Source organism: Natrix helvetica (genome assembly GCF_964273705.1).
Source record: "Natrix helvetica genome assembly, chromosome: 4".
Classification (NCBI taxonomy): domain Eukaryota; kingdom Metazoa; phylum Chordata; class Lepidosauria; order Squamata; family Natricidae; genus Natrix; species Natrix helvetica.
In genome coordinates, this window is record NC_138550.1 from 128,694,948 (window position 1) to 128,719,281 (window position 24,334).

At 34.3% G+C, this 24,334-nt stretch overlaps 1 protein-coding gene across 1 annotated transcript in view; it reads left to right on the forward strand.

Moving 5' to 3' along the window:
• RP1 (RP1 axonemal microtubule associated) overlaps positions 1 to 24,334 on the forward strand; it is a 221,844-nt gene that overhangs the window by 179,603 nt on the left and 17,907 nt on the right. The window contains exons 43-52 of the mRNA XM_081952551.1: positions 2,345 to 2,477; positions 10,293 to 10,444; positions 14,403 to 14,655; positions 16,592 to 16,830; positions 17,142 to 17,268; positions 18,761 to 18,909; positions 21,603 to 21,810; positions 22,984 to 23,043; positions 23,267 to 23,445; positions 24,033 to 24,249. Coding sequence (XP_081808677.1) covers positions 2,345 to 2,477; positions 10,293 to 10,444; positions 14,403 to 14,655; positions 16,592 to 16,830; positions 17,142 to 17,268; positions 18,761 to 18,909; positions 21,603 to 21,810; positions 22,984 to 23,043; positions 23,267 to 23,445; positions 24,033 to 24,249 — 1,717 coding nt within the window. The remainder of the gene's footprint in view (positions 1 to 2,344; positions 2,478 to 10,292; positions 10,445 to 14,402; positions 14,656 to 16,591; positions 16,831 to 17,141; positions 17,269 to 18,760; positions 18,910 to 21,602; positions 21,811 to 22,983; positions 23,044 to 23,266; positions 23,446 to 24,032; positions 24,250 to 24,334) is intronic.

Consider the following 24,334-nt stretch of genomic DNA (forward strand, 5'->3'; position numbering starts at 1 on the left):
ATAAGTGGATTACAAAGATGAAGCTAAAAAAGCAGGTTTTTCTCCCTTTCCCCCTTTAGCTTTCTGTAAACCCTTAAGGCTTTAGTTCAATTTGCCTTTCCCTAGTTTAGATGATACAATCCATCTCATGTTACACTTATCTCCTTATTTTATAACTTCCACAAATTAACTTTTCCTTTTGTTGTCAAATAATCAACGTTCCCAGGAAAATCTAATCTGTTAGAGAACACTCAATGTTTGAATCAAAGATTAATGTGGAACCTAGAAGAAAATGTGGTCTCTAAGCAGTTATGCAGTCTAAAGTATTCATTGTTGTTTAGGAATAAATAAGCTCTTAGACTAATCCCCAAAAGATATAAAATAAAGACATTGTTTAATGAGTTTCAACATCATTGAATAACCTTTAGTAGACTATAGTAGTGCAATTTAGCTTTGACATTATAAAGACATGAACAATATTTATGAAACACCTATTTAATTAATTCCAAGTAATGTCAAAAGAAGAAAAATACATGTTTCAAATGAAGTAAATAAACAAACAGTGATTGACACCTAAGTTAAAGAGGCATCATTTTCAAGAACTACCGGATAGAGAAAAAAAGAATCAGTAGTAATTATTGTCCAAATATTAAGCATAAAAACATTATTGGTTGATTTATTGGACTCAACGTAAAAGCTTCATCCTTCTGAACATCTAAACTGTCATTACCCAACATGTACTTATGAGTTATTGGGATATAGATAAAATGTACAATGGCTTATAAAGTAATTTAGACTAGAGAATCTAGTTTTGCTCTTCTGCCAGTAATTGGGAGAAAAATGCATCAATATGAGAGATTAAATTTATTATACATTTGCTGGTTTTAGAAAAGGATTTGCATTATGGAAATTTTGTGTAATGTTCACTTGAAAGTTTCTCAATGGCATAAATGATATGATTGAAATAAAGGATATGTGAAATAGTTCATCACTGAGCAGAAAATAAAACAAGGATATGTTGTATCCTCTAGTTTATAGCATATTTATGGATAAATGTGAAAGGAATCCTTGAGTAACCATAGAGATGTTATTGTTTGGAAGGTAAATGTGTAGAGAGCTTTTAAAATTTATAGATATATAGAGGCATAGTGAATGATGCTAGTATAAACTTTTCTATATCCTTTTTCTTCCCTACTTTCTTTGGTTTACTGTTTTCTAGTTTATTTTACCCCAAAAAGGAATAAAGTGACAGGTATAAATGTATCATACTTTTAAAACTAATATTTTAAACATACTTTGAAACGGCAGGAATAAGGCAGTGTAAAGTTCCCTCTTTGCTGCTAGTATGTATGCTGTATTTTCCCTGATAGTAACTGTATAAAAGAATCCTTTCTGAATAAGTGTCAATCTAAAGCCTTATGTAAAGCTTACATTTAAAATATTAAAATAGTTGTTCTTGCACCAAATACATAATATGGTCCATAAAACTATTATTCATGCAATATTTTAAAGACGCCAGGTATCAGAGTTGTATTAGAAAAAACTAAATAAATAGATAATTCTCATAGGAACAATATCAAATCCAGCCCTCTATATTTCAAAACATTAAAAAGGGAAATCTTGTTTCTGTCATTTGGATACTTGGATCAGATTTGTCTTTCCCTTTCTATTCATTAGACCTTTTCCATGATTTGAAGCCCGGTAATTTCCAGTGAGAATAGAGCAAAGTGAAGAAGCAATTCTATGAGGAAACGATTATTTTTCCTAAAATTGAAAATGGTCGTTTCCTGTATAATTTCAATTTCAGAATGTAAACTTTCTGAGTTCCATTTTCAAGTAGCAATTGGAAAGCGGGTCCCCCCCCCCTCCCAATTTGACAGCACACTGGAAGAAAACACGATAAGAAAGTGAGATAAACGCTAAAGCTGAGCCAAAAGTTTACAGGGCTTCCTTTAGATTTTTTTCATCAATACAAGGCTGATTTGAAGAACTTTACACTTCATTTTTGACAGCAGCTGCCACCATCCCAACTGTTGGATGTCTGAAGTTTTGCATAAGCGCAAGGCAACCAATCTGTAGTTCCAACATCCCACATCCCATGGTCAGTTTATGTTCACTTTACAATCGCTGCAGTCACTTACAACTATGGCATTTGCTTAATGACTGCAGCAAAAAAAGGTCATAAAATCATGTGAGTGATATGCTTTATGACTATCATAACTTATGACTATATTGAGCAGGTTCCATTAAGGTCATAAGTCAAGGACTACCTGTACATGTTCCTACTTCCTTATATCTATGCAAGATTACTTCATTAAAACAAAGAAAAAAAGAAACAAAAAATGTGGTTGTTATTATCCTGTAGGTAAGGATGAAAGACTTGAATACGAAAGAAGAATTAGGCTTTCACCCTTTAAACCGATGGCTTTTTGAAGAAGACGGGTCAGAAACTGTGACGGAACTAGCAGTAGTAAGACCAAATGAAGCTCCTCTCAAAGGTACGTTGTTCCATAACCACAGTATAGCCCTTTCTTTCAAACTTGGGAGTGCAGAAACATGACATCAAGGACAACTCTTAGGTGTCAAACACTACAGATAACGGCATTGCAGTCATACTGATGGTTGCTGGGAGAATACTCCTCCAAACAGGTGGCTTCAATGATAAAAATCTGTATGCTATTTTAGAGAGGGATGGAAAAAAAGTAAGTGATGAAACTGATGAAAGATGAACATATGTGAGGAGGAACAGAAGCACAGATGAGGCCAGGAAGAAATCCAGGCATGGGAAGAAGTTTGTAGGGAGGCCAAAAAATGTTATATCAGATAGGGATGAAAAACAAAATAACGGGGGAAATAAATTGGTGACATATGCAAAACCAGGCTCTATGGTGACATAGCATGCCATTTTCAGGATTGCACATCAAAGGATATATTTGAAAAAATATGTCCAAAAGTATATATTTCATGCAATCTCTTTTTTGGTAATTGATATAGATGAGGGAGATGTGCTTCAGTTTCTGAGAGTTGTAATGTAGTATCATAATTAAGTTGCTGGCCTAAAAATCACCTTAGGCATGAAAGCTTGCTGGGTAACTTTGTGACAGTCATTCTCTTTTAGCCCAATCTATCTCACACAGTTGTGGAAAAAACAAGAGAAGGAAAGAGTGTTATGTATGTTTACTGCCCTGAATTACTTATTTAATTAAAAAATAAAATATTTGGAGTAACTTCCTTAAAAATGTGTACTATCATGTGATATTACATTTATGCATGATTTTTGGACAATTTCATTTCTACAATGTATTGGTTTTTTTTTTTAAAGAAAAACCTGAACATTGCCTTTATGGGCAAAAACATTTAATTTGTATTATTTTCCAAAACCATTTAAGCTAGACAACAGTTTAATTTCATTGACATTATTAGGATTTAGATGTTAATGTAATGATACTTACTTAGAAATGAGTGAGTTTTTAATTGCATGTTTGCAGGATCAAATAACTAGTTAATTTAAATCCATCAGATTTTATTTAACTGGATTTGAATGGGATTATAGAATTTTCACCCCCCCAAAAAGGGTAGAACACGAAGCAATGGGTGGAAACTAATCAAGGAGAGAAACAACTTAGAACTGAGGAGAAATTTCCTGACAGAACAATTAATCAGTGGAACAGCTTGCCTCCAGAAGTTGTGAATGCCCCAACACTGGAAGTCTTTAAGAAGATGTTGGATAGCCATTTGTCTGAAACGGTATAGGGTTTCCTGCCTAAACAGGGGGTTGGACTAGAAGACTTCCAAGCTCCCTTCCAACTCTGCTATTGTATTGTATTGTGTTGTGTTGTATAATGCCTACTGTAGAAATTTCATTACAGTCCATACAATTAAAATGCAGACATAATTAAGCCTTCTTAGTTTCAGATTAAGTGTTTTTAAAATTTCTAGAATTCTTCAAAAAAGAGGGTTAATACAGATGGTCAAACACTAACATTTCCTTCCTATTCTAACTCAGAAACAAATAGATTGACAAAACTAGTTGCTTGAAGCGTAACTTCTATATACTGTTTGTTTAGTTATTTTTATAAAAAGAGAGCGAATTTTGCCCTGTTGCTTAAAGTGCATATTCATAACTATAAGTCCTTACTCAATCAAAATATCTTTCAAAATGATTTTTCTATCGTAATAAGTAATATTAATGTTGATCGATATGAAGGATTGATCCCCTTCCTTATACTAGTTTAATTGGCGGTAATGATATAATAGGGTCAGAAGAAAGCAGATAATTTTGAACAAACTGCATTTTTTTTCATGAAAATCAGTACAATGAGGATTCTAATTAAAAGTAGTATTATTAATTCCATAAACAATATAAAAGGGAAAAAAAGTTTCTCAGTTTATATAAGATCTAAATCACTTTTAATTGTACACCTGAATCATTATAACATGATTAATCTGAAAATTTAAAAAAATCTGTCCAGAACAACAAGCTTTGGTTTAACACTAATAAACTCTCTTATACATTTGTATCATATGTTCAAAATTATTTCTAAAATAGCTACTATTTCTACTATAATAAATGGTAAATTGCAATGTACTGTACCGTATTAAAAAAAGAGGCAGATATCATAGCTATGTGTATGTTTGTTCAAGAATCTTAGAAATATCATTAAGGCTGTAATTTCATCTAAATGTACTAGAAAGAAACCTTGAACACTTTGGGCTTGTATTATCAAGCACATTTCCCTCTCTTGAAAACAGGTGTGATATTCAAGTTGGTACTCAAACTTGTAGAGCTGAATTGTGTTACAAATTAAATCTCATGTCCCAGATTTCAGCTAGGCAGGTCTGTTCTTTTTGCTTAAAAAATAGAATAAAAATGTACCTAGATTCTAACAATCACATATCAGTTATGGTATAACAGAATCATTTAATCAGATGAGAAAAATATACTTGCAAATCTCTTCCCGGTCCTGCTATATTTTTCTTTATTTCATGTAAGAATGAGTAGCCTTTTTTTCCCTTTTTCTTTAAATGACCTTCTTTTTAGTTAAGGGCCACAGGAAATCTGGCTGATAAAATTATAGGGTAGTATTTGCAGGCTCTTTTTTTTTGCACTTTTAGGGAACTGAAAGTTAAGAATGGTCATAGTGCTTCCATTTGCTGGCATTTAAGGCATTCCCTTGCCCATTAAATCCCACCTCGACTAGGAAAAATTAGTTTATAGAACATAAAATAACAGAGCTAGAAGGGACTTTAGAGGTCCTCTAGTCCAACCCTCTGCTCGAGCAGGAGACCCTATACCATTTCTGACAAATGTTGAGTTTTAAGCAGGACAATACAAAGTTTAAGATGTCGGTTTTGCTGCTTTAATTTTGTATCAGAGTTGGTATTCAGCAGGTTCTGACCAGTTCTGGAGAACCAGTAGTGGAAATTTTGAGTAAGTCAGAGAACCGGTAAATACCACCTCTGAGTGGCCCCGCCCCCCATCTATTCTTTGCCTCCCAAGTTCCAGCTGATCGTGAAGAAATGGGGATTTTGCAGTAACCTTCTCCTGGAGTGGGGAGGGAATGGAGATTTTACAGTATCTTTCCCCTTTCACGCCCACCAAGCCACGCCCACAGAACCAGTAGTAAAAACTTTTGAATTCCACCAATGTTTTGTACCTACCCATCCATACAAAATTAAAAAAAAGATCAAAATTATCCCCAGTCAGACTAGTGTTTCTTTAACTTTTTTCTCTCATGATCCTTTTAAAAATTATGGAATATATTTATCAATATTTATCATAGTACAAATTAAAATTGTCACATTCACTGCTACTACTGCTTCTCACAACTATTTCATGGGATTTTAATATTGTATTATTTTTCAACATTGGTTGGCAAATAATTTTAACTTTAGAGATCCCAAGGGGTGTCTTGGGGAACAGTGAAATAATGTCTATAGAATTTTGAAAACTTGCAATTGGAGCTGTAGGTGATTGCAGGTGGTCTGTGGGACCATAGATTCCCGTTAGACCAGCCATTAGTTGCTTATTCCCAACTAATCTTCAAGATTCCCTTATTATTGCAAATACTTGCATAGAGGATAAAATTAATTTATAACAAAATGTGATTCTCATTTTGATATATTTTCTTGTCCTATCATAATATATGATGCCATCATCTAACAAATAAAACAAATCGAAAACCTGATTTTTTAAAATCCATACTATAGCCAGAAAATAATTCAAAAAGAAAGTAATAGCAGGCCTAAGGGAGTCTCAGAGTTATCAGAAGTCCAAGAAAAGGGATTGAGGTACTCCCAAAATGCATAGTAAGGATTCTACATGCCCAGCTATCTTAAGGTTATCTTGTGTGTCAGTTGCACCCATTTCTAGATTGCAACCAGGAACTACTGCTGGTACATGCATTTTAGAATGCCTTATGAGCCAGAGTGGCGCTGTGGTTAGAGTGCAGTACTGCAGGCTACTTCTGCTGACTGCCAGCTGATTACAATTTGCCAGTTCAAATCTCACCAGCTCAGGGTTGAGCCAGCTTTCCATCCTTCTGAGGTGGGTAAAATGAGGAGCCAAATTGTTGGAGCTTATTTTGTGTGTTTGTTTTTATGCTGCAAGACTGTTTGTGGGGAGCTTTGGTCACTTTTAATTATGTCTTACCTTATGATTTTTACGTTGTTATTTTATGCATCCATTTTGTTTTAAACACACACAATTATTGGGTTAAGATTGCATTCTATGTAAAGTAAATAAATACAGAACAACAATGGAAAAAGACAGAATAGGTTATGAATGACTGAGTCATCAACAACAAGCACAACAAGCACCTTACACTATTATCATCTGTATCAAAGTTGATAGCAGTTGGCTTCACACACTGTGACAAACCATAACAGCACTAACTTAATACAAAGTTGGTGAATTCAATAAAAATATTGAGTTTTATTCAACAAACAATTCATGGCTTAACACAATGTATGAATCAACCTGTTCATGTTAGATCTTTTAACTGGCTTGGAAATGCATGCTATGATTTATTGTATATGCTGATTTGAAATATGAATATGCATAGCATTTTAATTCTGATATCTTAGTTTTCAAAGCAGAGAATGCTTTATAATATGATGTGCATTTTCTCTGTTATCTTCTATTGGAATAGAAAGAGATGACTGAGCTGTTGTTCAGATTGTTGAATTGTTCTCAAACATGCATACTGATTTTATTTTACTATGCTAATGCTCAAGGGAGATACTTTGCACAGCAAAAGTAAAGATTTTGAGTATATTTTGCAGGCAGTTTTCTTCTTTTAATTTTTAATTGTTTAAAGTCTGTCAAATATTTTCAAGTGTTCCATTTTACATTTGCTTGGGGTCTTCTTTAGGTATACAAGCAAGTCAGACTTTAAATATACAGCTTTAGTCTGTATACATGACTATACACAGCATGCTGGCCAAAGAATTCTAGGAGCTGGGGAGTGGCCAACGTCGCGATGACACAATGTGCGGTCTCGATTGTCCCGAGACCGCCGTTGATTCTTTTATTGCTACATGGTCCCAACGGACCTAAGCTGTCCCAAAGAGATGGTGATAGGGAGACAAATCCTTGCTGGTCTCAGGGACATCGCAAAGTCCCTGATTGACCCAAGGGAAGTGTTCCAAGTTGGCGATAAACAGACAACCCTGTGCTGACAAAGTCGGAGATGGCCACGGAAAGAAGGCAGCTGAAAGTGAGTCCCTGATTGGTGAGGCTTTTTTTTTTTTTTTTGAAAATGATTGCCCAAAGGAATTTTTTAAAAAAAAGATAAATTAGTCCTTTAAACAATGAATAAAGCGGCGGAATTTATCTTTACTGGACTGCCTTGGAAAGTTTTTATTTCTCTTTCTTCCTCTTAACGATGTTTTGTGAATTGAAGTGATTGTAATGTTCTTTGTTTCTCCTCATAAGCGAACGAACTCTCTTTTCTCCTATTTTTTGCTGCCTTATTGGTTGGCTGGAACTAAAACCTATTTTATTATAATAATCTCTCTTGCTACTTCTCATCAACTTTTATTAAAGACTTTTAAAGATTATTGTTCTCCATAAGCTTGAGATAAACAGGAGAAGAATTGAATCTGCCGTTCGGAAGTTAGAACCTGGTTTTTTCTCTCTCTCTTTGAAACATTGTTTCCGATTCCACTGACGCTGTAATGAAGAGCTTTGCAGTTCTGTAGCTTTGGAGCTTTGCAGCTTATCTTGTGCAATTCAATAAGAAGCCTACCCAAGGGCAGAGTTGCTTTTTTAAAAACACTCTTGGCAAGGGAAGGGATTTTTTTTTCTTCCCCTTGCTTTTTTTAAATTTGGAAACATGTATGAGGGAAAACTGAGTCTTCAAGATTCGTTGACTGAAATTCAAAAGTTATCTGAGAGTTTTGATAAGAAACTTGATAAACTACTATCTCCTACAATAAAGAATGATGGAGTTGGAGTCCCAGAAAATAAAGAAATGAATGAAGATGAAAAAGACAAGGATGAGGATGCCCTAAGTTTCCAAGATGTTTTGGATGGACCTCAAAATATTTTGAAAGGATTCGAGAGATTTGATGAGAAACTGGAGAAATTATTGTTATGTGCAGCAAAAGATGAAGGGGTTGGAGCCCCAAAAACTAAAGAAGAGAATGAAGATATAGAAGATATAGAAGATAAAGGCAAGACAACAGATGAACCTACTAATGAAGTACCCATGAGTGAAAGTGGAAAGATATGGAAAAGTGAATTTGATTATTTGGAGCTCTACCTCTTGTCAAGATATGGAATTGTTGATGGAATTAAGAAGAGAAACAGCTTTAGAAAGATGTCTGATAATCAAAGACATGTTAATTTTAAAACCAACTGAAGGGCAAAGAGACTATATGAGAGGTCTTCTGAGCAAAAAAGTGCAGAGAGAAGTCTTTAAGAACTCTATAAAGAAGTTAATTAGAGAATTGATGCAACATGTGGCTAAAGAGATAAGGTTGTTTGTTACTGGAAAGACACAGGTTGACAATGAATGCTGATAATTAAAAACCTAGTTAATATTTGGTGACTAATAAGTAGGATCTTGTAGATGCTATAGAATGTTTTTGTTTTTAAAATGTTTATTCGTTAATAGATAATCCATTATGACAATAATAATGAAAGAATGACTTTAATTAGTGAAAACAATTTGGATATAAACTGTAAATTGGGACCTGGGAAAAAGATTTATTAATTTTTATTAATACTTTTTTGTTTGGATTCTGTTATAAAGATGCAATTTCTTCTGGGTACTTATAAATTCTACTAATAAATTTTTGTTTAAATTTATTATAAAGATGTTAGATAACTACAATAACAATAACAAAATTTTACTGGCTAAAGAGATAAGATTGTTCTGTTACTGGAAAGACACTGGTTGACAATGAATGTTGATAATTAAAAACTTAGTTAATCTTTGGTGATTAATAAGTAGGATTTTGTACATGCCTATAGAATGTTTTTGTTTTTTAAAATGTATATTAGTTAACAAGTAATCTATGATGATAATAATAATGAAATAATAACTTTAATTAGTAAAAACAATTTGGATATAAACTATAACTTGGGACCTGGGAAAAAAGATTTATCAATTTTACTAATACTTTTTTGTTTAGATTTTGTTATAAAGATATAATCACCCCTGGGTACTTATAAATTCTATTAATAAATCTTTGTCTAGATTTATTATAAAAATGTTAGATAATTACAATAATAATGAAATATTAATGGATAATGTTTAATTATTTTATATGCGTTGGTATTGCTGAAAGCAATTGGATATAAGCATATGGTTTATAGAAATAACTAATGAATGCCAGTATATGGTTGTGTCTTTAAATATAAATGATTCTAGATAAAAGCACGTTTAAATGATTATAGTTAAATGAGAATGATGGTACATTGATGGTAAAATACATAAAGATTTTTTATTTAAAATGTGCAATCCAATATGAATGAAGTACGGTATAAAGAATGATTGTGGTAGTAACGCACAAGATTTGTTTGTAACCAATCAACATGCTTTCTGGAAGATGTAATGAAGAATGTTTTGTGTGTGTGTGTGTGTGTTTTTGTTTAATTAAAACAATAAAAAAATTTCAAAAAAAAAGAATTCTAGGAGCTGAAGTCCACATATCTTAAAGTTAAAGTTGCCAAAGTTGAGACCACTGGTCAGATTTATGATGTAGCACTAAGTACTATTTAGTCTATGAAAGAATATGTGAGTGATTGTTTTATCTCTTTGCATGGATTCTTTTCATATGTTTTTTCATCTGATGTTTTATTACAGAAATTACTTACTCAATCAGTGTTTATACAGGAACATTACCTGCATCTGAAACAGATGCAAATATCTTTATTACACTATTGGGGAAGAATGGAGATTCTTACAAAAGACAACTGAAGCATTCAAAGTCATGCCCACAGTTTGAAAAGGGTCAGGCAAGTATGGAACACGACTAGTTATGCTTCAGAATTTTTTTAGATATTTCAGTGGAATGTAGAACAGCCCCTGCCAAAACACACCAAATTAGTTACAAGAGAAAAGTATTACAGCCTCAAACTTCTGTCACTCATACCATTATGTGAAAACCTGAAAAATTCTGAAGTGCAATCCTGAACATCTGAAATCTGGTTTCCATAATTATCTCTCATTCGTAAAATGAATGAAACAAATACCACTTACTACAATCCACAAAACATGTGTAATGCCATATATTAGTAGAAAATTAGGACAATCCTTAAGCTGTCATAAGTAATTAGTTATCTATCTCATTCAATCATCCAAGCTACAATCCTGGATAAAAGGATATTTGAGAAAGTATTTAACATTATGAAACCAATCTGTTAATGTTCATACATTCAACATGTTGACATACCCATCAAAAGATTTAATAGCTATCATATTGCAAAACTCAAGATCTTTTCCAGACAGATTTGCTTTCAATGAAAATGGATTCTTGAATTCTTTCAATGCAGACTAGTCCATTGCTTTTACAAAAGCACCTCTAGTACAAATTCCTAAGTCATGAAATCCTCATTATCATTTTTAAAAGCTTAAGTCATTAAAATGCTTTATGGTAAAAAGAAATGTAAATCCTAGTGCAAGTAACTTTTTGCAGCAATTCTAATGAAAGAACTATTGTGGAGAGGAAGACAGGTATCGCTATTATACTGCTATGGCTTTTAGTGAATATTGGTCTACCTATCAACCCAGGATGCCATGATTGTTATATCTGTTTCCTAAATTATGACCAGCAAAGTCTGAAAGCTAAACAGCAGAAATTCTAAGTAACAAATATAACATGAGATATCTGTGTTCAGTATAATATATCCCTTTTCTGGTCACACCAAATCTAATTAACACAATGTCCTGCTGTTTGATTACAGATCTCTGGTAATTAAAAATTAATGTAAAATTAGCTAAGCAATTGATTTACTTACCCAAGAGATTTCTGGAATGTCTTATATTGAAGAATTCTAAGAGGACATTTAAAAACTTTTTCAGATGCTAATTTTTATCTACCCCCCTAGGACAGGGCTATCAAACTCCCAGCCCACAGGCGGATGCGTCATGCACTGGCCATTTCCACACCCAGTTTAGCAAAAGGGGAAAAGTCCTGCTACATCAAGTGATGTCACTGTGACAACACAAATTTGACACCCCTGCCCTGGGATGATGATAGTGTCATTAAACTATTATTGATGCAATGCCAATTTCCAAACTTCTATTCATCCTTGCAAAAATCATTTGCTTTTCCTTCCCTTATTTTAGAGATGTAGGTGGTTCTCAATGAACAACTATTCATTCAGCAGCCAAAGTTACAATGGCACTGATGAGAAGGACTTATGATGGACCTTCATAATTGCAGCTACTGCAGCCTCTCTGTGATTATGTGATCACTATGCAGACATTAGTACAAGTTATTCGATAAAAAAAAAACAGAATTTAATTACAGCATGGCAAACAAAACTGATTTCTATCACTTGAGCCAACTGCTTTTATTGGTTTCATGGGTTAAACCACGGGTGTCAAACTTGCGGCATCATGTTGCTATCATATGATGCTTCATGATGTTTTTCTCATTCATGGAGCTGGGGTGGGCATGGCCTGCCTGTGATGCATCCAGCCCAAGGGTTGCCAGTCTGATACCTCGGTTAAATGAAGAGGAAATGTTCTTTGCACCTAGTTGAAGCAAAATTTAAATCAGAAAAGTCAATGTTAAAGAATCACTTTTGTCTTTTAACAGCTAGCATTTCCACAAAGGGATAAATGGCATAACATAAAATGTCATTTTAGTAAATTGTGAAAACTAAAATTTCCTTCATCATGAGGAAAATATGTTGATAACAAAGTACCTCTTGGACAGCTGTTTCCCAAATCTATGTTACTGTGATATAGGATGTGCTTAATAAGAGAGCTGAAACTGGAAAGGGATAAATAAAAGGAAGGTTAATATTGACAGAATTAGTATTATGCATGAGTGTATATACTGGCACAACAGGATTTACAATTTCCATAATAAACTCAAAAGTGCTAAAATGTTCCAAGTTATTTTCAATATGTTTTTTCATGCCTGTTACCTATTTTGGTCTTTTTCATATACTTGCTCATTAAAGATAGCATTTGCCATGGTAATTGTTATGTATGATGATAACTAAATATATAAAGGTAAAAATATCAGTTCTTCTGTTTTTCCCCCAAGAAAAATGCAATATTTCCTGAAAAGTATTGCAATCATATTACTATTTAGATTTTAAAAGATCTATAAATCTGATGTTTAAAAAGTTAAAATATTTTCAATTTCTTTTCTTAAGGTTGTATTTAATTTGTCTTAATCTACTACTATAATCATTCATTGAAGAAAAGTCTCCTTTGAGTCAAACTTAATTTCTTGCGACAACATAGATATATACACACTACTGTCTTGGCAACAACAGGGAAGCATTTTACATTGCCTTTTCTTCAGTTTTTAAAAAGTCACAGATTATGGTTGTGATCCAAATACTAACTGGGTCCATCCTTTGCTTAGCTTTTTTAGTCATCAGCCAGGATTGTATTGGGGGTGCCAAGCTGCTTATTATCCATCTACTCCTTTTCTCTCTCAAATAATATACATTCATTCTGTTTTTCCCTAATGTTCTAAATGTGCCTTTAAATTTTCAGAGAAGGCAATATATTGGGTGGTCAGGGTTGATACCCAGAGCATGTTATATTTTTCATGGATTATCCACCCAAATAGCAGGAAATCCAGATTCTGTTTTTCATAAAATTGTTAAATTGGTTGCATTCAAATGTTCCTTTAAAAGAGACTTGAGAAGTACATAAAAGTCTGGCACTGCTGCTGGGCTTAGACTATACGGCTGGTTCACAGTTACTCTTTCACCATGTTTCCTATGTGAATTAAGGATACTTTATAGTTGTGTTTATATAATAGACTTTTGATTGAATTTCTCCTTTAAACCATTTTGTTATTTCATAAATTTAATCAGATTTATAAAAGGCAAGATGTATTTAAGCCTGTTTGGTTGCACCAGGGTGAAGTCACATTGTCTTGTTTCACTGAGGTAATGCAACATGTTCCTTCAAGGCAAAGGCTTTACTGAGGCCGAATAACTTATCTCTACAAGCAAATACAGTAACTGTCCATTAAAATATTCCTTAGAATATTTCAAAGCTCATTTGTAGGTAATTTTTTTGTAGAGTAAGAAGTGTAATACATTTCAAACAAATCGAAATAGACAAATCGAAATATTGTGTGATTTAATACCACAAAATGGAATGGAAAGATTCTTGCTTCATTTGTTCCTTTATACTGTAGTTATTGCAGGATATGGTTAAAAAAAGTCACGTTAGGAGCCACAGGTGGAGCTTTGATTGCATTACTGGGGTTGCGATTTTGCCTTTTGGCCTTACCTGTGGTCATTCTGTACAACCCTAAAATATGTTGTGCAGAATCCCTTAACACTACTGGTTTGATTTTGAGGTTTAACATTAAACTGTGTGCAAGTCTGAAGACAAATTCTCTCATATTAAGGCCTTTAGTTTCTGCCACTATCAAATGATTAGTATTCTACTAGCAAAAGGTTTCTAATTCATGCTTTGGTGATTTCTCCTCAAATATGTTGACGTATCTTTTATAATATGCCATATTACATTTAGAAGTCCTACTGCATAGATATTGTTGGAGTGATCGCATTTTTATTGTTGATTAATTTAGATTTATTGCTATGTCATAATTTTATGGTTTCCTATGCACTCTCTTAGTAGCTTTCAAAAGAATATCAGAAAAATAGATAAACATAATTAAACAATTGGCTGCTATAATTATGTTTCTATTAATATGGATTTCTTCCTGATTATCTATTGGTAATTCCCTTCACTCCCATCCAAAAATAGATAAGTACCTTTGCTATCCAAGCAATTGATCTTGGGATGTTAAGCTCAGTGTTGGTGGAACACAATAACTATGGTTATGGAGCTGGATGGTACCTTGACCAAATCTTGATACAAGAATTGGGGAAGAGTGATAGTCAGTATGTATTCTCATGCCAGCAATGGTTGGACAGTGGTGTTGGTGATGGAAAGATGAAACAAGAACTGCGGCTTCTTGGAAAAACCAATAAAGAAAGTCTGACAAAAGATGTTCATGGTAAGATATACAATAAAATGCTTTTAAGCTTCTGTTTGGATGCATCTTTGTCTTTCCTGGTTGGATCAACTGAGAATAAAGACAGGTTTATCAGAACAATATCTTTAATGCAAACTGTATATCCTTGGCATTTAGTAAAGCTGGGTAATGCAGTTATAATATTTAAATAAAAATAGATAAGCACATGGAGAGATTAAAAAAGTGTAATCAATGTTTTAAATGAGATGTGGGGATTGAATGCACCATGGGGAGAGAAAAGAAAATATAGAATTCTCCATGCATGAGGCCTAAGGCTGTTGGATTTCAGGTTATTTCCTCACCTGTTCTAGCTGAATTTTCTTTCTTTCCTCCAGTCACTTTTGGGAATAGTGCTTTAAATTTTGATTAATTGAAATGATCATATTACTACTCCAAAGATGAATATTAACTCAATATTCTTACTTCATTTTAGAAGGAATATACTCTTTGGAACATGTATACTCAAAAATACATTGTATTAAATACTCAAAATCATTGTATTTGCTTGTCCCAAAAGTGCTTTTTTTCAAGAGGCAACTGGACTTTCTGCTGAAGAAGCTTCTTGGATGAGAAGAAAAACCAGAAAGTCCAGTTACCTTTTGAAAAAAGCACCTTTGGGACAACCATGAGCTAGATTACTGAGAATCTCCATAGACATTGTATTTGTTTCTTCTGCAGTACTTATACCAATACACACTCATATTTGAAATACTGTTTTAATTGTGATTAGCTAAAATAAGGAGTGTGGCAAATAAATGAATTCAAGTAGCAAGGGATATAGATCTGATAGAGTGTTTTCATTGGCTATATGCTCACAAAAGCAGCAGGTTATTAATTTGGTTACCTTAAATTTCTACTTGGAGAAAAACTTTAATTCAAAGTAATGCATGGGTGAGGCAACTTGGAACTCATGCATTGTGCCATTCATAAACATAACATTGTATTTATATTCAGAAGGCACAGTGACAAGGACTTCCATGACAAGGTCTTCAGTTACTAGCTAAATCCTATCTTCGAATTATAAGTTTCTACAAAATGAAAATAATGTCTTCCTCAGCAGTGACGTGCAGTGAGGTTTATAGCTGGTGAGGCAGCAATTTTTTTAGACTTGTGGACTTCAACTCCCAGAATTCCACAGTCAGGCATGCTCAGTTGCGACCTGCCACCCTCCGCCCTGGGATTCGGCCACGGCACCGCCTGCCAGAGCTGCACGGAATCCAGGGCGCGCTTGTTGGGCGAGGGCAGCGCAGATGGGAGCAGACGGAGCAGAGGAAGCCTCTCCCCCCTGCTTCCCGCACCCGAAAGAACAAAGGGAACCTCTGCCACCGCCTGGGCAACCTGGCCGGCCTCTCTCGCGGCGGCTCTCTGGTGCCGAGCTTGGGAGTCCCTGGAGGAGCTGGCGGGGGCTGCAAGCACCGCAGGCTGGACTGGAGCCTCGAGTCTAGGGCAGCGAATCATTCGATAGGAAACTTGCCTCTTGGAAGGAATGACTCAGCTTGGCTCCTGCTTTGTCTCTCCTGCCTCTTCGCTTCTCCGTTCGGTCATTGGGCGGCAGATCGAAAGCGGGAGCCAAGCTGGGTCATTCCTCCCAAAAGGCAAGTTTCCCATCGAATGACTCGCTGCCCTGATGATGAGAGGTTAGGCTGTGCCTCACTTGCCTCACCTGACTGCACGTCACTGTTCCTCAGACACTTTTGTGAAGAAAAAAAACTTATTTTTTTCTACTGAATAATTCAACTATGAGTGTTATATAAATTATAATATTGTATAATTCCACAGGTTAATGTAATTAAACTCTCCATTATTCCATCCAGCTTAAAAACTTCTAAATTATACTACAGAACTGATAAACAATTAAGCATTTTTTTTACATTTCAGATGTAGCATCGCAAACAAATTATTTCTTGTTGATTTCTAGGGACTTGGGATGTCACTGTTATAGCTAGGGAAATGTCAGATAATTACGGGAACTCTAAATTAATTCTGACAGTATGTGATGACAAAGGTACATCAGCTGCAGTCTTCATTCCCAAAGGATCATTTAAAAGGGCTAAAACTTACCAAACATCTTTGGAGCTAGATAAGAAATTTAATAAGATTTGCAAAATTCGCTTGGAAGTAGAAGACTCAGACAGAGAAGCATGGCATTGTCATGAGGTAAAATTTAATTATGCATTACTATATACTTTTATACAAATGTTCTTTATTATTATAATTTACAAATCTATTCATAGACATACATGATTATCTGGGGTTAGCCATACACAAATGAGTTTTTAATCATTCCATATTACAACAAATCTCATTGATCTCAGTAACTCTAAATATTAAGTCTTGATTCAACACATGATTATGATATAATTTCCATACTATAGCAGGAAATGGAAAACAACACTGTTTGGAAGGAATCACATTTCCTTTAGGTCCTGCTCACTTAGTTTATTATTTTATTTTCTTCTTTTCTATAGGTGAAGCTTCAGAATAAAAAGAATAAGGAAACGTTAGAAATACCTTGCTACCGAGATTTTCCAGATAATAAAGGATGCACAGTGGTTGAATTTCCCATTCTGATAACTGGCACCAGGTTTTTAACAGGTTTGTTACTTACCAAACAGTTAAAACAACTTCCACAAAGGCTTACAAAGGACATTTGCCTTCTATGTGGAGTTGAAAAGTCACACAAAAAGGAAACAGAATGAAAGGAGTATAGTAAGCCAGCTTAGGCATCAATTCTTAAAATTACATACCAGATGCTATGGCTGATGCCAAATAACAGTTAAGAAAGAAGAGTAAATGTTATATTCCACGTTTAGTTAGAGGTTCTGCTTTTTTGGGGAAAAGTGCTCCAATCATTTTTTTTACTAAACTGGTTGAATCATGGTTCCTTCTATGTGTAATGCCAACACTAACAGTAATTGCCAGAATTCTTGCCATGTGCAAGGCTATTTTTCTCCAAGGAAGAAAAGTTGGAAAAGGCTGGAAAGCAGAAAGACTATCAGCCTGCTATTATAACGGGACTCTTTTTTTTATTGTGATTTAGATTCTTTATTGTGTTCTCTGTTATGGTTTGTTCTTATATTGTGTTGTCTAGAATTGAACTCCATTGTTGTAAGCCAATGTAAGTAGTGGATAAACAATTAACAGGGCAAGACATACTTTTCATTAAACGTTGTCTTGTGAACAAAGAGGATATGAATTGTTTTGCTTTGGGGGCCTTGTCAACAATTCCAATTACCTCAACGAGGCTTACATGTACATGTCATACATGTGCTGAAGCTTCTTCCTGTATATTTTAGAAGGCTAAGGGCAGGTTGTTTTGAGAGTCAAAAGATGTTTTGCATGAATCTTTAGCAAAGCCAAGCCTTTCTTTGTATTACACTATCACATTTCCTGATTACTAAGAATGCTTAGCAACTCAATGAAAGAAACTACAAATTATAATATAATTATTAGCATTTAATTTGATGGGGACCCCTACAGTAACCGCCAGGGGTACATTTAATATATACACATAATTCCAGTTTTATGTACAAGAAACGAATACTTAGTCTCTTCCAGTCATTTCAGCACATTGAAATGTATCTATGTAGACCAAAATCCTTTAAGGAACATTTGAAAAATCTAGATATATCCAGTCCAGAAAAGAGACCATTTAAATGATACTATTTTCCAGTATATAAAACATCTTTTATTCAGATGTTGGTACAAGATATTCTCTGTTGCTCCAGAAAGCAGGATTAGAACTGATTGACAGAAATTCCAAATCTAGATATGAAACTTAGGATAAACATTTGACAATGGAATAGATACTCTCAAGAACAGATGTGTTCAACTTTGCCTGTTGGATTTAAGAAGGGTAATCAGATCTATAAGAAATACTGTATATATCATGTGGTCAGATCCATATATTCAGCAAGAAGGTGAACAACATAGCTTTCAAAATCAGTCTGTCTGTCTGTCTGTCTATCTATCTATCTATCTATCTATCATCTATCTATCATCTATCTATCTATCTATCTATCTATCTATATCTACCATCTTTATAATATATGTTTATTAACTGATTTGGGGGTTATTTTGGTTTTAGTTAAACAATATATCCTATATATCTCAACGGATTCAGCGCCAAAGTCAGGCACAGACTCTGATGTGTATATCACTTTAAAAGGGACAATAGGAGACACAGGCCGGAGAAAATTATTAAAGAATGAGCAGGGATGTTTTTCTGAAGGAAAGGTAAGCTTTTCAAATAAATAAACAAAAAAAGATATATATGTATGATTTGTCCTAATTAGAAATATATAATAGTACTCTTTGCTAGACATCTAGAATACAATGTTAATTGAGAATGTGATGGAACATTGAGGATGGAGATGGAACAAGGGAGATGGCCTTGAGGGAAAAATATCAGAAGACATTACAAAAAAAGACATTATTTGGATTATATTATTATAAATTATAAGTTAATAAAAGGCCTTGTAAGAAAATATCTATGGTTGGCAAATCAATCAATAAAAGGCCTTCCTGCCTTTTGCCTCAGTCTGTAAGATTAGAAAGAATAATTCCTATATTCTTCTCCAAACTGGCTATTTATTCCTTCTGGAAGAGCATATTCCCATTTGGAGAAGGCAGATTTACTCTTCACAACAAATACTGTTGTTTTATCTGTGATCTGTTTCAATTAATAATCCTTTACCTTGTCCATTACTCACTGCAAGCTGTCATTCAAAGGTGTCATACAATTTCCTGAAGATGTCCTAGAGAAATAAATCTTGGTGTCAGCAATATCCCTGTTTTAAGAATTGCATCTGGTGAAGTAGGAAGTACTTTCCTTTAGCTAGACATGGTGACAATATAAACACACAGCTGCTAGGCTTCAAGACCACCAAGCACTGCACCAAATATAGTTAATTTGGAAGGACAGAAAAAAGAAGTTTCAATCCCTTCAGAATATGTAAACATCACTTATACCTTTCGATTACACTTGATGGTCATTTATAGTGTATAACCTAATCCTAATTTAGTCAAGCCATGTCTGTGACACTTCTAACAAATTTGGCTGAAGAGTTGAGGAAGTCATATTGCATCCTGATCAGGGATGTCTGATACTGATAATATCCAGTTCTAAATCCACATTTTCACTCTTGTTCTGAGAACCAGTAGACTCAGAGAAATTCCATGTGAAATCCATTTGAGAGATAGAAAAAATATTACTGCAAAGATATGCCTCCTATTTCCAAATCTTTGTGGAAATATGGGAAACTACCATAGTTGACAGTAATGAAACCTTGTGAGAAGTCAAGAAGAACCAATGGAGAATCAACACCTCTACTGTTGATCATGAAGCATATATGACCCATCAGGCCAACCAAGCCTTCAGAGCTCATGGTGAACTCACTTGAAAATGAGTCAATATATTTTTCTAGGACTACTAAATTTAGGGCTATTACTGTTGCTAAAATCCGAACGATCATGTGATGCAACTAAAATGGTACAGTGTTTTGAATCTCCTTGCTACCCATCTAATGGTTGCTTGGAATCTTGGAGCCTCAGATATATTAAACCTAGTTAAATTTGTTGATGAGAACATTCAAATATAAAATCTATTTAATTTCATTTATTTAGTTCATTCATATACTGCCACAATAATCTCACTCCCTTACATAGAATAAGTAATTCAAGTTACATCACAGCAAAAAGTCAGCCCTGGAGGCCATCTTTTACTTTGGATCTTCAGCAGTGGTGGATTAAAGCTCACTGGTGCCCTAAGCACTGACAAATCTTGGTGCTCCCTTCCTTTGTACATACTTTACAAATCTTCATTGGAGGTTTTTTTCTTTCTCAACTTTGTGGTGCCCCCTTGGGCCTGATGTTCTAAGCATGTGCTTAGTCTGCTTAATGGTTAATACACCCCTGAAGATTCTTCATGGCTGCCAGACTTGGTGGATGGGCATGCTGTGGAAACGGGAGGGGGCTTGGATAGAAACAGAGTGAGTTGTGTAGCCTTAACAACATTCTTTTCCCTGGGAGTCAAGGATGTTCAGCCTGCACCTGGAAAGGTGTGACTAGGAAACAATTCCAGTTGGGACGGTAACCTGATTGGACCATGCGATGGACACGTGGTTGCAGGGGAAGGGACTTTGGCTTTCCTTTGGGTGGAGAAAGCCTGGTGCCCTTTTAGATTCAGGTTTTCCCAGGTGTCACAATATGACATCTCTAATAAACTGGAACTTTGAGGAGCATGCTTGCCTTGGAGTTTTATTTCTGTTGGGGGTGTTACTTCGAACCCTGACACAAATATTAACACAGCATATCTGTATGCTGTGTTATTACACATCTCATCAGAAATTTTGCACCTCAGTAACAGGTAATCTGATTGTCTATCAATACCCTATTGTAGTTAGGGAATAATAGATGTGCATCTACAGAACCCTATCTTTCCTCTGAATGCTCCGATAAGTTTTAAACTTGAATTTAAACTGGCCACATCTTTAAAAAAAAAAAGGGGGGGGGGGAGATAACAAATTGATGCTAAATATATTATTTGATTTTTAAGTGTGGTCCACTTTTAAATTACATTAGCAACAATTAGGCTGTCAATTATAGGTTGCACAAATTGATTTTAATGGTGCTGATTTGGGGGAGGGGAAGCTTATACATTATATGGATTTGAAATTGTTCATATAGCAGAATTAATGGGTTTCAGAGCAGGGAAGAATTTTGTTACAAACGTAATCTAAAGGTTGGCAGCACCCCTAGAACATCAGGGAAAGTGGTGCTGGCATGCAGATTAATGGTTGTCAAATAAGAATAAAGCATTAAGCTTCACTTTCCTGTTGCTTTTATATGCTTGACAGTTTTATAGTGGCTGTATCAATCTCATTCTTCTGTTTATTAAGTCTTTGGTATGCTGACTGTGGTCCTTCTAGGTGGATATTTTTCCCATAGAAGCAGTAGATATTGGAACTCTGTGTCAGCTTATTGTGGAAAAAGGAAAAGGCTCTGCTTGGCACCTCCAGAAGGTTATGGTGAAAGAACCACAATATGAAGGAAAAGAGACACTCTTTATGACACAGACATGGCTGAAAGACACCAATGAAAAGAAAAAATATGCATCACTAACTCTGAATGCTAACGGTCAGTGTTATCTAAGACATTTCTCATTTGAGAGTTGTTGTAAAGAGTCTCCCTCTGAATGGCAGAACATTTATTCTAAGCTTGAATAACAGAAAGTACACTATGCAGAATCTTTGCTTATGACAGCAACAGCGCAAGCCAACTTAGCCATAAGATTGTAGAATATTAATGAAATGTTGCAAGTTGCAACCAAGTACAACATAAATTTGTGAAAGTGTCTGTTAGCAACTATTTTTGTCTTAGTGACGCCTTCAAAAAGCATTGGGTGAAGTGCTATAATATCAAGAAATATTCTCAATTCTTACTGCTCAAGAGATATATTAATATATTTGATAAATTATTATTTGTTATCAATGGGCAATTTTCTTTCTTTCTTGTACCTTTTGGTTTTTCAAAATTTTAGTAAGATACTTATGGAAAAAAAAAACTTTTAAAAAGTTTTTTTAAAGTTTCCATTTGTTTTATATATTCTAAATTAGCCATGAAATCATACTTGTTGCACTCTGGGATTTGCCCCTTATTTAACAACAAAAAAAAAAAAAACCACACACACACATTTCCATCCCTTCATATTTCAGGGACCCAGAGACAGGAAAAGCTGGCATGCAATGGCAGAAATCTTGCTGATTACATTCTTAAGCTTTATTCTATCAATAGCTCCAAGTATGAGCTTATCAAACATTATGATTCAAATCAGCTTTTTTTTGCCTTTTCTTTCCTCTTGTTCATCTTCTTCCCTCTCAATTCTTCTCTTTCCTGTTTCTTATTCCTAGACGCTTTGAGGCATTGAAAGGCTTCACTTTAAGTTTTTTTTAAAATAACTTCTATATAAAAATAACTATTCCTGCTTGCCTGGTATAAGATCAAAGACATGGCTTGGTGCACACAATCAAATCTACTTTTCAATATATTAGCATATTTAAGCCATTAAGACCCCAGCTACACAGTACAGTAAGTTATGGCATTGGTTTAACATTAACTGATGATGCAAACCTATATCTGTTCTGCATGGAGTCAGAAACCACAGCAGATTCCATTAATCTTCCAGGAAACTTTCTCCAATTCTCTAAGGAAAATGTGAACATCAAATATTTGAATGTAAGTTAAGAAATGTCTACTATTCTTTTACAAAGAAATATTAATATCTATCTTTTTATCTTTTTTTATAATTAGAAGTACTGGATAAGGGAAGCACAATTGCCTCATTGTTATCAAGCCAAAACATGAAATCAGGTATTTATATAACATCAATCCATGATGCCTCAGACTGTTTAAATAAATATTTTGTTTTAGAAATAATTTGCTATTTTTGGAAATATCAGTTTTTTTCATTATGGTTAAATAGTGGAATATCTTTCCTAACATTCTAATGTAACATACTTACTGATTAATAGATAACTAGACTCAACCAATTTCAACATTCTTTCCATAATGCTATTTTGTTTTATTTCTTTAGAAGGTCTATGGAAGATATCTTTCACTACATGTCGTGAAGATTCATCAAAAGCATTTGAAGAGTTTTGGGGAAACATTACCAAACTGATTTGGGTGTTCTATGGAAACAGTGGCAAATCCGAACCAATTTCTTTGACGAGCAAAACAGGAATTCAAGCTGATGACAAATTAATGTTTGATGTAAAATCAATGTGTAAATTATTTGTATAGAGATAAAACATATACACAGTAGCTTTTCAATTTAACAAAGAAATCTTTCCATCTTAGTCTTACCACTAGGTAAGGTAAAGTGAAGCAACTGTCTCACAATGCAGGATCTAGCAAGTTCACAACAGTGGCTATCTCTCATTCTTTCCTTTAAATCTCCTACCCTATGGCTGGTGAGCTATGATTACTTTGTGCAAAACAAAAAAACCCACCCAGTCTTGAATTCTTTACTCTTTTTAATCTGGTTGATAATTTATAAAATGTGATTTAATGGTGTATTATAATGAACACACCTAAGAAAAACTAGTAAATACAAGATAATACTAATGTCATATGAATATCAAAAAATTGCATTTGCACATCATTTTCTTTATTTATCAATCCAAGATTTTTTTAAAAAAGGAGATGTGGATTTAGAAAATAAGATTTTTTTGAACTCTCCATTTTAGCCCGTGGGATCAGCAGGAATAGACAATGCCTAAGAAAATATTGTTTCAAAATATTATTTAATGCCCTTTTAATCACAATGGAAAACTACTTATTCTGCTATTCTCTTTTAGGTATATTTCCCATCTGATCTAGGAACACTTTATAAAGTGAAAATTGGAGTTCATCTCGTGGAAGAAAGCATATGGCAATTGTTTCATCATTGCAAAATCCAAAACACTGTAACCCTGGATACCTTTAGTCTCTCATTAAATGAAACATTTCCTCTTCTTAATGGAGACCAGTGGCTTGAGTTCCCTATCGAATGGCCATTAAGGAAAGCCCTTTCTGGTATGTGTCCATTGGCATTTGGCCACTGCATACTCCAGAAATTACAACGTAAATGCTTATCAAGGGGATCCATCTAAATTTCCTT